At 31.9% G+C, this 13,086-nt stretch overlaps 3 protein-coding genes across 4 annotated transcripts in view; 2 read left to right on the plus strand and 1 right to left on the minus strand.

The window, feature by feature from the left end:
* Nucleotides 1–1,213: 1,213 nt before the first annotated feature.
* On the plus strand, nt 1,214–2,728 carry LOC108765580 (ribosome biogenesis protein BRX1 homolog; the record flags this gene model as incomplete). The annotated part of the gene is made up of 4 exons (XM_018514355.1): nt 1,214–1,395; nt 1,630–1,906; nt 1,998–2,353; nt 2,456–2,728. Coding segments are annotated over exons 1-4 (1,002 nt in total), but the record flags the coding sequence as incomplete, so codon positions are not given.
* A 2,726-nt stretch (nt 2,729–5,454) lies between these two features.
* Ctl1 (choline transporter-like protein 1) lies at nt 5,455–10,625 on the minus strand. The gene is made up of 12 exons (XM_018514354.1): nt 10,368–10,625; nt 9,337–9,482; nt 8,860–9,251; nt 8,689–8,778; nt 7,765–7,904; nt 7,465–7,651; nt 7,252–7,383; nt 6,853–6,997; nt 6,624–6,764; nt 6,358–6,517; nt 5,976–6,197; nt 5,455–5,887 (listed from the first exon to the last, which is right to left on the minus strand). The coding sequence occupies exons 1-12, from the start codon at nt 10,476–10,478 to the stop codon at nt 5,732–5,734; spliced, it is 2,022 nt and encodes a 673-aa protein (XP_018369856.1). The 5' UTR covers nt 10,479–10,625; the 3' UTR covers nt 5,455–5,731.
* Nucleotides 10,626–11,743: 1,118 nt separating this feature from the next.
* LOC108765581 (eukaryotic translation initiation factor 3 subunit G-like) overlaps nt 11,744–13,086 on the plus strand; it is a 4,309-nt gene continuing 2,966 nt past the window's right edge. The window contains exon 1 of one of the 2 annotated variants that reach the window (XM_018514356.1): nt 11,744–11,912. The gene's annotated coding sequence lies outside the window, so the exon portion shown is untranslated. Of the gene's footprint in view, nt 11,913–12,345; nt 12,365–13,086 lie in introns of those variants that run through there. The other variant, XM_018514357.1, reaches the window with a different exon arrangement.

Consider the following 13,086-nt stretch of genomic DNA (forward strand, 5'->3'; position numbering starts at 1 on the left):
TCACACATGAAATGCATAACAGAGCATAAGCATAACATAAGACTGCTGGACCAATGAGCATCTAGCATAATGTCGCCATATTGATTTACATAAGATACTCATTGGTTTAGCGGCCTTATGTTATGCTTATGCTCTGTTATGCATTTCATGTGCGATAGCCCTTAGTCTGGAACTACAATAGGGTTTTAAGCCTTAAGCCATAAGAAATGGGTGAATCGGGAGGGTCCCATTAGCGCACAGTGAGATAGCGCACATCCACTTAAATTGGCCGGTGCCTAGTAATTTTTCACTACTTTACCAATGAGAATATTTTATTTTAAATTGGCCAATTAATGATGTGTGCTATCGGATCCCGCGACGAAAATCGGATGCAGTGTGAATCCAGCACAAGGATGTATTCGTTTACGCAGAGGTTACCGCAGAGAGTATCATTTAATCCTTGTTTAACACTCGATGAACAACAAGAATAAAATAATACTTCTGCGCTAACCACTGCGTAAACGAATGCAGGGTTATTGTAAATCTGGGGCAAAGACATAGAGAATGGATTGCGCGATCTGTATCTAACTAGTGTATCAAATGTGGTCGACAATAATGAGAGAGAGGGCCTGTGGAAGACGGCCAATCTCCCTCTCATTCTCTCTCCCATTGGGTGGCACCCAGTTGGACACGGCTCAATTGGACACGAGCCACTCACAGCGCTTGAGACTACAAAGCTCCTAAGCACCGGTCACTGTGATTGGTGGTGTCCAATCGAGCCGTGATCAATCGGGATCACCCCCAATATACAAACATCGAAAAAAAAGCGTTGCAACCTTTCTGTGACCGGTTGTATATCTCCAATATTAAAATTAGACTATTCTGAAGACGCAACCGGATAAATTGGCACTATAATTGGCTGTGTTCAGCAGACTCAGCAGTTTTGTAATCGTTTTATGATTCGTCGCGCTGATTGGATTATACTTTTAGATTTAAAGGAATAGTCCTATCTCAACGAAGAATCACAAAACGGTTGCAAAACTGTTGAGTCTGCTGAACGCAGCCATTGATTCTTTATTACGATTGATCTAGCTTGATATTTATTGGACAGCAACGCTTGCAAGCGACTAATGTAGAACCAGCTTTAAATGTCTATATGGATATAGAAAATTCCCTACGACTGGCAACACTGGTCGTGCGTCCTCAGTGATGTGCCACAGTCCACGACGTCCACGTTAATCCTGTGAGTAGTGTACTACGAATCTAATTGGAAAATCTTATTTATCTTTCTTGATACCATTTATTTCGTTTGTTCCTATAATGACGAAAAAAACGTTAAAGAGAAAGCAGAAAGAAGATGTGGAGAAAGAAGATGTACCGAAAAAGAAAGTGGCAGATGAACCTGCTGCTAAAAAGGTTTGCAAATAACCTGTACTAATTACTCAATATAATTAATATTGTAAAGTATTAATTAATGAAAAAGAATTACATGTAAAACATATCAGTATTTTCTTTTTAGAAAACATATTTAACAAAAATTAGTTAAGTCAATAATTAAAAAAAAAAATTATTGTTTTCTATAATCTAATTTTTACTGTTACCCTTTGTATACATTTGTTTAATGAAAAGGAAAATTTTGTTTTCTTGTAGGTGAAGTGGATCAACAGGCAACGGGTATTGGTATTTGCTACTCGAGGTATCAATTATAGACATCGACATCTCATGGAGGATTTAAAAAAACTGATGCCACATCATCGTCCAGAATGCAAGATGGAACGCACTAAGAACTTACAAGTAGTAAACGAGATGTGTGAAATGAAGAATTGCAACAAAGCTATCCTGTTTGAAGGTCGAATGAAGCGGGACCTTTATATATGGTTCGCTAATATACCCACTGGTCCAAGTGCAAAATTTCTCATAGAAAATAGTAAATATTACATCTAATAAATTTTTAATATATGGAGCCGACATATACGTTTAAACATAATTTGTATAATCGCACATTAACTTATTTGTAGTTTATACAATGGGAGAGTTGAAGATGACAGGAAATTGTTTGAGAGGATCTCGGCCATTATTATCATTTGATGAAAATTTCACCACACATGCGCATTATAGTCTTTTGAAGGAATTACTGACACAGATTTTTGGTGTACCAAATCATCATCCTAAAAGTCAACCGTTCTTTGATCATGTATATACATTCACTGTTCTAGACAATAGGATATGGTTCCGAAACTTCCAAATTTTAACAGAGGATGGTGCATTAACCGAAATTGGTCCAAGATTTGTTTTGAATCCAGTCAAAATATTTAGTGGAAGTTTCGGCAGTGATACTTTGTGGGAAAATCCCAATTACATTTCCCCTGCCAAGGTAATAGAAAAGTCTTATTTTATATTTAATAAATGCATTATGATTGATCTGTTTTTTGTATTTATTTATATAATATTTCTTATAATTTATAAAAAATTTTAGCTTCGTCAATCATTAGCAAAAAAGGCTGCTAATAAGTATATAAATAGAGTGGAACAGAAAATGGTACAACAGGCAAATAAACCTGACTTGTCCTATGCAGTTAATCCCACAGATGAAATATTTAAGGGTGACTTATTGGAAAAAGCAATGGAAATGGAAGAAAAATTTGAGACGGATAAAAATGAAAATACAGAAAAGCTTGTGAAAAACAAAGTGAAAAAGATAAAAAAGAAGCCCATGGTAGCTAAAAAAGTTAAAAAAGCAAAATCTGTAAAATCAAATTCAAAAAAGAAGAAGATAAAATGAATATTATTTTGTAATATCATTAATAAAATATATTTTTAATATGATAAATGAGAGATGTTTTCTTGTACGATGGAATTATTTAATAATATCTATAAATAAAACTTTAACATAATGAGAATTTTTAAATAAATATAAAGAAAGAGGAAAGTGATAAAAAAATCTTCTAGTTCTTACATTATTTATATGATGATTTCATGAAGATTAATTAAATAATCTCATGTACATATATATATTTACATATATGTGTATAATGTTATTAAGTACATACATAATTAATTTTGAATTGCCTTTTCTTTACAAGTATTGTGCTCGTAAATTATTCAAGTTTAATAATAAAATCATTCAAAGCTATCAATACAAATATTTTCAATCACGAACATGTGTTTCATATATGTGTAATTAAAAAAAATAAAACAATTTAGAAAAAACAAAACATACAGTACAGGCAATAGGAGTAAACGCTGGTTATCAATTAGCGCAATTCTTAATACTAAAAATATAAATCTTGACTTTGAACGTTTCCACTCATGATTTGAGTCTTCATCAGCAAAAAACAAAATTTCTCAATATTAGTACAACACAATACAATATGTTATTAATACCGTTGAATATTTAGAATACGTTGATACTGCTTTGTACTTCGTAATTAATGTTATATTTATTAACACAAATTTATATCAATCTAAAATACTTTAAATATATCTTAGAAACATACAATTAGATATATATATTTTAATTTATCTCGCACAAACGCTTGCTTAATACATTCTATTAAAATATCTAACAATATATATTTTGTACATCGAAGTATAAAAACCTCTTATTATCTAAGTGTGAATTGGACATTTAATTATTTTATTTTAAACTTTTTGATTGGAAGGAATGAAGCGTGTGTAAAGTTTAGAAAATAGGTTTTTCATTTGCAATTAGCAGAGGAACAATTCTTTTCATTAATATATAAATGATCCACATTTTATGTGTTGACAATTTCTTGAACTACAAATAATTGCACTTTGCTGCATTGGAATGCGTTTTTTTTTTGTAAATGATAATTGTACTTTATAGCTTTATTGACTTGCACTTGCTTTTCTTTATACGTATGCTTAAAATCTAAAAATATTAATCTCTTATTCTCTTATTGTATACAAGCAATAAAATGAATATTATTATATATCTTAAGACACAGAGTTTTCAATTTGTGCAATGGCACTTCAATGATACAAAGTTTAGAGAAAAGATAAAAATCTAATCTAGTCTTTATCTTTATTCATCAATTAGATATTTAGTACTGAGTAAAACATATATTCCACAAAATGAAAAATTCTTATAAAATATAATATCATAATCTAACTTCTTTTTGAAGTACAATGATTCTAGTGAATATTGTAAAATATTCTGTAATATTTTAAAATCTGGCAGTTAAATCAAAAGTTAGCCCTAAATACAAGCGGATTTTAAATCTCAAAGTGAGCAATTAATTGACACCATGTTATTTTCTGTTTTATAATCATAATTCGTTCACATTATCAAATAGTAAGATATTTGCAATTACGAATATTTTACATGTCAATCAAGATTACCAAAATATCTTCAAATATCTTTTTGAGATAACTAATAATTCAGAATATTCTGTAACTAAAGAGTAAAAAGTATAACTAATAATTCAGAATATTCTAGCATAATTTATCACAAAAGAAGATCTGTAATCTTAAAAAATGAGTTTCTTAAATACTACGAGAAAATCGATATTTTGAAATCACACACAATTAAACAAGTATTTCACTTATTTATAATATACCTTTCTTATTAATATAAATCTCGTCATATATTAAAAATATACTATGAACGAATCATATTTTCATATAAAATTTAAATATTTTTTTTTAGTTATAAAAATAACTCGAGACAAATTATTGTTTGCATAACAATACAAATATTGCACGCGTGAACGAAAGGAATGTACTCTTATTAATCTCATGGTGGAATTATAGAAGGTGTGTCGTTCCCGTGGATGCGCAGTAGCCTAAAAGTAGTAGGGAGTGGACAACCAATCATGGGGGGCCCATTCGATTAAAATCCAATGGCCCGTATTCAGAACCCGTTTTTATCGATAAAAGCGCACTTTTATCTCTGAAATTCTATAATATACGTGACGTAAAGTATATATGTTAGTGTACTAACATCGTTGTAAGCGCGTTCTGAATACGGGCCTATATGGCTGTGTTTATTTCGGGGCACTGCGTGTTTAGCGTGTTATTATAACAGATCGACCGTGTGATCGATTATCGTGTAAAACTGATTGAATTTCATGTATTTCGCGTGGAAATTATATCGTTCCTTCCAATGATTTCATGGAAGCAGCAAAAAAATCATGGATACTGAATTTCAATTATTTCACGGAGACTTTTTTAATATGCAGGACAACATTTTTCATACATTAACTGCGAAAGTAGGTCTGAAGCTTGAGTACAAATTTCCAACGGAGGTAATCGCATGTTTGGTGCGAACCAGATATTAGGTTGCGCAATGTAAATATGCAAATAAAAATAAATAATGTAATAAGAAAACAAAGAAAAATAAAAAATATGTGCAATCGTATTTCTAATCAGTAATATGGTTACAGTTTGTAATATTTTATATTTTAATAGGTTAAAATAAAGATTTCATCGTTATTTTAACTTCTCTCTCTCTCTCTCTCTCTCTCTCTCTCTCCTCTCTCTCTCTAATACTGTTTTTATTAATCATCTACTGTGAACGTTTGAATTCCACGCGTATAGAATGGGCCCTACGTGATTGGTTGACAAAATGTCCCCCCACTCTCTGCCGCCGTTATGCGCAACGACACACCTTCTATAATTCCACCATGATTAATCTTATTAGTGATAAAATGCAAGAGTAAGTATTCTATCATATAAAAAAATATGTGTACAAAAATGTGTATAAAAAAGACGTATCTAAAATATCGGATACTTATCCGTTTATCGGTGTCATTTCATGAGATTGTTGTCCGTTTGCGTTACTGCTAGAGGCTCCGATTTGTGCTAATGCAGATTGACGCCACTTTCCATTTTCACCGTTTAAATTCTTATCCTCGCATACACATAAGAATAGCGTGTCGATAACAGTCTAAAATAATAAATGATTATAAAAGATATCATTTAATAAAAATCATTCTCATATGAAATATGTTGGTGTGTGTGTATATTTAACTTACTTCGTAAAGGGAAATTATACAATGAGCAATGAAAAACGAGAAAACGCAAATAACAAAAATCGGGATAGCATAAAAGTGTAGCTCCGGGTTTTGTCTCATAAAAAGTAATGCGATGCTTCCGGTTGCAGCTGTAACGAAACACTTTCCCAGGAATAATATAAAATCGCCAAATCCATTAATTACTGCTATTTGAAGAGCATTACTGACGAGTGTTGCATAAGCCTTAAAGAAATTACAAAATATAAAAAAAATTCATATCTTATTATGTTAATAAAACATGTACATTATTTTATTATAAAATATACCATTATATTTATTTATTTATTTCTACTGTCTACTCTCTATAAAGATAGATATAAAATCTTTTAAGACTGGAACATACTATTCTGGCCGCGTTGCAAAAGTGGGTACCCTCTATAGCAACAACAGTATATGCATTATGATTCATATAGCGAATGAATTTTTCCAAACAGTAGAAACAGCAAATGCAGAATTTTAAACCACACTGAGAGCATGGAGATGTTTCCTTAGTTTTTTCGAATCTGTAAAATAAGAAGATATATATAACATGTATTCAAGGATGTAATCAAGAATAGAAAAATCCTTGATAAAAAGTGATCTGGATCTTTTTTTTACGAAAAAACTTACTTGGCATACAAATATGTTAAAATCAATCTAGGTAATTTAAACATGGTTATCAAAAGTGATCCACATGCTACAGAGCCCATGTGATAGCAAACTAAATGTCCTATGGATGAACATACTGGAAATGAGCTGGCGTTTTTATCTCTAATGAGAGAAATTGGTCATTATTAAAGCATATCGAATATAAATATGTCTACACATATATTCTACACCAATCTGTTATAAATATTACCTGAAGTACCAGTGGGCAACAGAACCTGATATTACCATTCCTTGACATCCAACAATAAATTCCGATGTCCATATTAATCCTATAAGATATACCCACCACATGTATTTTACCCAAGTTGCATCAACATATTCCACGAGAGTAAAAGCTGAAATGTTCAATAATTTATTTTATTTCATTTTCTTTATTAATTATAAGGCTATGTTCCAAAATTTACATTGCCAATGTTGAAAATTTATAATGTACACAACACAAACTGTAGACTGTGCGTGTCTTAGCACCGAGATATTACTATCTCTTGAGTTTCACTGGAAGTCAATTTTGGAACACAGCCAAGATATGTGTACGCATGCATTTTTTCACATACATATACATACATATACATATGGAACAATAAATTACTTTTGAAAGAATCAAGAGAAAAATCTATTTTTTTCTCCTCAATTAATGGAGCATTTTCACCAACCGAGCTTAAGTTGACAGGATCAAATATAGTATTTTTGTACATTTGTACTGATTTTGTTTCAGGATAATCTATAATAAAGCATAAGAAATTTTTACTTATGATCATAAAATAAGCTTGATTTTCAGTTACATTTATTGTAAGATACTTACTTGCTGTCGCAAGACAAAGAATTACAAATATCCAAAAAGCAAAAAACAATATTAAAGATATAAATGTTAAGATTGGTTGGAAAAATAAGCCAGGCAATTCTCTTAAGCATTTTGCACTTTCTTTGAATAGTGCTGCCATAAAATTGATGCGTTTGCGTAATATACATGAAAGAAACAGTAAAATAACCTGTAAAATGAAAAAAATTAAGAAAAGAAATTCTATATTATTTATAATAAAGTTAATGAGTATATTTATAAATACAGATAAATACATATCTTTTTTATTATAGAATAACTTACAGTGATAATAGTAGCAATAATGGAAAATGCGAGAAATGCTCTTTCATTTCTGACAGCTTCTTCAAGAAGTTGGTTTGGATCAGTTTTGTCCAAGGTTTTCTTAATATCAACATATGTCATCCATAAAAGAATTGTACCCGCTGTAAATAAAAATGCCATTATTACTTCTTTATAATAAAATCTGCTTAATATATATCAAATATAAGATAAGTTTTCAGATTTATTATCTATGATAATTTGTATAGACATATACATAAGTAATTTTAAAAAAGATAGAAACATAAGTATAACATTTATAAACTATTTTTTACATCAATTTTATATTCTACAAGCTAATTCTTTAAAATATAAAGATACAGATATGTTCATAGCATCTACGCACATTTTCGAAACTAAAAAATAGTAGAATAAAAAATGTTATATCTTTGATTTTACTAGTCAAAGCTACTTTCTAAATTCTTTAAAATGAACTCTCACTCTAAGGAGTGAAAATTAAGCCACGAAAAAAATGGAAAATTTTTAATCTTTAAGAGTAAGATTTTATTTTTAAAGTGAGATTCACTAAAAGTTTTAGAAAGGTAAGTATTAAATTTTCTAAGTACATTACATGTGCATTTTCAAATTCAAATAGCTAATAGCTCAATTTATTTCTATATTTACTTAACCAACAATCATTGATCAACAATAGATATACAATGTAAACAATTATAATTTCATAAAAATATTATCTTGAGAAATCTTTCTTGTGTTTTTATTTTAACAGCAATTCCTTTCTGTGAGAAGCGCATACACTTATTGATGTATATTTATTTATTGTCTACAAATATTGTTCATTTATAAGCTAATTTATTTGGCATGTATGTATACATTCATTGAAAAGCTGGATTTCCTTGTAAGTTCATAGTTTTCCAAAATGCAACTTACCTGTGGAAGCAATGCTTACAAGTACGATTATAATCCATGTTACAACACTTGCCAATAAATGAAAAATAGCTATTGTAAAGAGTGATAAAACTGAAACAAAAAGATTAGTTAAGTACATTCTATATACAGCTTCTACATATGTTATTATGCAATAGTATGCTAAATTCTTACCACAGGCAACAAAAGATAATGCCAGAATTTGCTTCCAGGTTTTACATAAATCTCCCAGAACCTGTTCAATAACATCCCACGAATTGATTAAGCCATATAAATTTGAGATTATTGTTTCGCTCACTTCCTTCACTGCCCTAGGGATACACCGATTTAAAACAGGTATACCGGGGTAAACCGGTCGTTCAGGGCAAGATCCGTTCTTAAATATACTACTTTCGCTGTTGCACGCACTGAAACCACCACCCGGTCTATCGTGGCACAACTGTGATCCTGTTTCTTTGTAAAATTTACAGATATCCTTCATTGTCCGCAAAATTTTGTCGGGACATTTCTTCACACAAATCTTCAATGACTGCGTGACATTATTTATATCTAGGAAGAATAAGTATCTGGAATATAACATATTTATTTGCAGAAGTATTATCACAGGAATGAATGCTTTGGTTCAATTAGGAAGAAATATATGTGACTGACGGTTTGTCGCTGGTATCTTGTCCAGAAAGCTCCATGCTGCCAAACTTTGGATTATTCTTCATGCCACACGTGTTTCCAAAACTGTCGTATCCATTTATGAGCCGTATAGGATTGCCATAGACTATTGCAAAAGCAGCAATCAAGATCTGTACATAATAAATAAATTGTTACGTTATATTGTAATAAACTTTAAATTTATTTATAAAAACTAAAATAAAAAAATATCTTTTTCAATAAACTATGTGAATGCTATCTAAGTTATATATATGTGTGTGTGTGTGTGTGTCAGTATAATTGTATGTCATCATAAGTCACTAATAATTGCAAGTCAATTATCATCAATCTCAATAGCAAGTCACAGATTCCTATATATATATATATAACCTGTATAGCAATTATACAGTAAGCAAATTTTGTTTAATTTTAGCCATTAATCTATCATTGTATCTTACTGACAAACTTTGCTATATTCCTACTAGCACAGTACTACCCTGTTCTTTGTCGCTGCACCAAAACCTGTTATCTCACTTTTAATAAATTTGAAATATAATTTTCTTTTCAAATACAATAAATGTACATTAGTTTATAGCTACAAAAAACATATACACATTTATGTCAGATTTTGTATTAAATCTTTAGCTTCCCTACCAATCAGGATCGATAAAAAACATATTTTTAACAGTTTAAAACATGTTTAATTGATGTTTTTAATATGTTTTAAATGTTTTTTTTATCGTACTGTTTAAAGCATATTTGAAGCATTAATAACATATTTAGGAAGAAACACAATATGTTTTATTCTTAAAAAAAACATTAGTCTTTACCAATCCTGCTACCAATAAAATTTCTAACAGACACTTTGTAGAAACTATATTCTCGATAGAATCAGCGGTGTGTGTGTGTGTGTATCTCAGATACCCCGAAATATATTTTAAATGCCAAAATATTGTTGCAAATGTGTCTGTTATATAAAAAAAGGTAAGAAATTAATGCGTGGCATCAGATATATACAGTATCAACTATATACATACCATAAGAAACCAAAACGCTATGAAGAAGCAGAGCCAAAAAACATCCGTGCATCCCCGCACTCGTGTCGGCTCGGCGCGTTCATCGTTCTTGCTACCGGCGCAGCAAGACATCTTCGTCGATATCGCTGCACCGCTGCACAAGATTGATAAGGCACTTGTTCCAGCGGAGTCGTTATTGTTGCCGCCGCGCGTCCCTTTTCATTCACAATATTAGGAGTACAACTACGTTCAGTGCCGTAGAAATGACAATAAACAAGATTTCCAATCGCGACGGTGATGTCCATTGTCAGACGTTCTATTTGGTTCCGCTCGTCGTAATTTATATCCATTATCATTTATTTTTACCAATGTATATCAATTTTAATATACTCTTTATCCTTTTTTAATTGTCGTAGCAAATACGCGTAGAGATCATTTTATATAAGGTCAGTCGGAAATTTCGAGGTTCACATAATTTTTTATTAACGGGCGTCACAATCGTCGTAGACGGCCCTGCGATCCGCGTTCCGGCGTAATATCGTTTCCACGGCAACGAACGCGTACATCACATGGGGTCCATGGAGATCATCGGAGACATCGGGTACGGTCGACGTGATGCTACGAGTGCTTCGAAACATTCTTTGATAGGTCAATTTGTAAAATTCTTTCTTCCGATTGGTCAATCAAATATTTCAAAGCATTTATAATGAGACCACACCCATATTGCTGGATTCACACTGCGTCCGATTTGCGTCGTACGACACTCTGGGTGCGTTCCGTTTCTCGCATGATGCATTGTTTATCCTTGTTGCTCACCAAATGTCAAACAAGGACAATGGATGCATCATGCACATCATGCGCGATACGGAACGCACCTTCTGCAACCAATCAGAAAACAGGATTCCGATGTTACAAAGCAAAATCTGGCCGTGGTTGCTTTTGGTTGAAATGGCTGCGTTCAGCAGACTCAACAGTTTTGCAATCGTTTTACGATTCATCGCGGTGATTGGATTATACTTTTAGAATTAAAGGAATAGTCCTATCTCAGTGAAGAATCACAAAACGGTTGCAAAACTGCTGAGCTGCTGAACGCAGCCAATGGTAGATGCTCCGTCCTCCATGGTAGAAGCAGAGAGAAACCTCTACTATTGGGCAAGTTCAAGACAGCAAAGCGGCTAGGCACGCTTGCCGAGCGAATGAGCATGATTGGTTCTTACCTGTGGATCCAACCAATCATGTTTAAATGCTTGGCCAGTCGCTTTGTCGACTTGAACGCGCCCATTAGCTATTGGACGCATATCGAAACGTACCCGTCTCTTCATTCTATTTTGTATTTTATGGTTCGAGGTTCCAAGAAACGTTCGAAGACATCGCGCACGCGGCAATCGGCAGGCATTCGTGGCAATCGCAGCATGGCTGTATCACGGACATCATGCCACGGATTCCACCATTTTGATTTCCACGTGGTTGTTTAGCGTCTCTGCTCCGCAATTTACTTTATTTCCTACGATTTCATCGTAATCCGATTTGGATCATCTGTCTACTGTCGGCTGTCGGATTTTTACGGTAACGTCCAATGACGAAATTTACTTTTTCACACGACGTTTTCTTGATTTTTGTATTTTTCGAACACTGAGTTTACATATTGATTTAGCTGTGCCAATAATAACGTAATAATAATAGCTCCTTTTTTTTTACTTCCACTCCTTTTGTTGGCTCGTCCAGCGAAAATGGCAATTGAATAAAATAAATGCACAATTTATAGGAATAATCTTTATTTGTTAAAGGAAGTGTAACAGGTTATGTTCTAATCAGAATAAAAAGTTACTTTTTAAAATTAAGTAACAAGTTGCAGTTACTCGTTACCGAGGACAAAAAGTAACAAGTTACCGTTACTAGTTATCGATTTTTAAAATTAACTCGTTGCAGTTACCGTTACTTGAGAAAGTAAATTTTCGTTACTTTTCCGTTACTTTTTTTTTAAATCTACGACCGCCAATCATGGCGGACGGGCCTAGGTAAGACCGTTCTCTAGTCTCAAACGCTATGCACTGTAAAGTATTGTTGTGTAAAATTACAACTATTATAGTGGATAATTTTAAGACCCACTATAATAAAGTAAACGTCCACACGTTCGTAAATTTGCAATATGTAAATAAAAATAATTTCTTGGTTTGTAACTAAGCAGATTGTGGAAGTACAATTACAACGTGTATGTGTAGCTACAGGAACGATAATATGGCAATATACATTTCGCACTATATATTATTATACATTTAATAGCAATACGCGAAAAATTTCTGTTATATTACGTAATATTACTAAAATTTGGATAATTACAGAAAATATTCAAAATATCCTGCTATTTAAATAATTTTTGATATAAAATAAGATATATTTACACAATAAAATTTACATAATTCTTGTGGACTTACGTAATTTCTGTAAAATTCCATGATTTTTTATATATACAGGACTAATCGTGTAATCTATTTTACATCTATTATATGTGTAAAGAAATTTTTTTACAGTGTGAGTGGCTTGTGTTCAATCATGTGCAAAGTAACGATATAAGTAACTGTAAAATTCGTTACCGTTATCAAAAAAATATAACTTCGTTGCCGTTACAGTTACCAAAGAAAAAAAGTAATGCAGTTACCAGACAGTTACCAAAAAAGTAACTTGTAACTGTAACTTCGTTACAAGTAACGAATTACTTCCATTCTCTGGTTCTAATTCT

Source organism: Trachymyrmex cornetzi, unplaced genomic scaffold, assembly GCF_001594075.2.
Source record: "Trachymyrmex cornetzi isolate Tcor2-1 unplaced genomic scaffold, Tcor1.1 scaffold5, whole genome shotgun sequence".
Classification (NCBI taxonomy): domain Eukaryota; kingdom Metazoa; phylum Arthropoda; class Insecta; order Hymenoptera; family Formicidae; genus Trachymyrmex; species Trachymyrmex cornetzi.

What these genes read in the sequence shown, in the direction of transcription:
- Ctl1 (XM_018514354.1), bottom strand. Translation starts at nt 10,478, where the DNA reads ATGTCTTGCTGCGCCGGTAGCAAGAACGATGAACGCGCCGAGCCGACA. An exon ending in TCTTTGTCTTGCGACAGCAA is followed by an intron (nt 7,384 to 7,464) that starts GTAAGTATCTTA and finishes GCTTTATTATAG; the next exon opens with ATTATCCTGAAACAAAATCA. An exon ending in GTTGCCCACTGGTACTTCAG is followed by an intron (nt 6,765 to 6,852) that starts GTAATATTTATA and finishes TTCTCTCATTAG; the next exon opens with AGATAAAAACGCCAGCTCAT.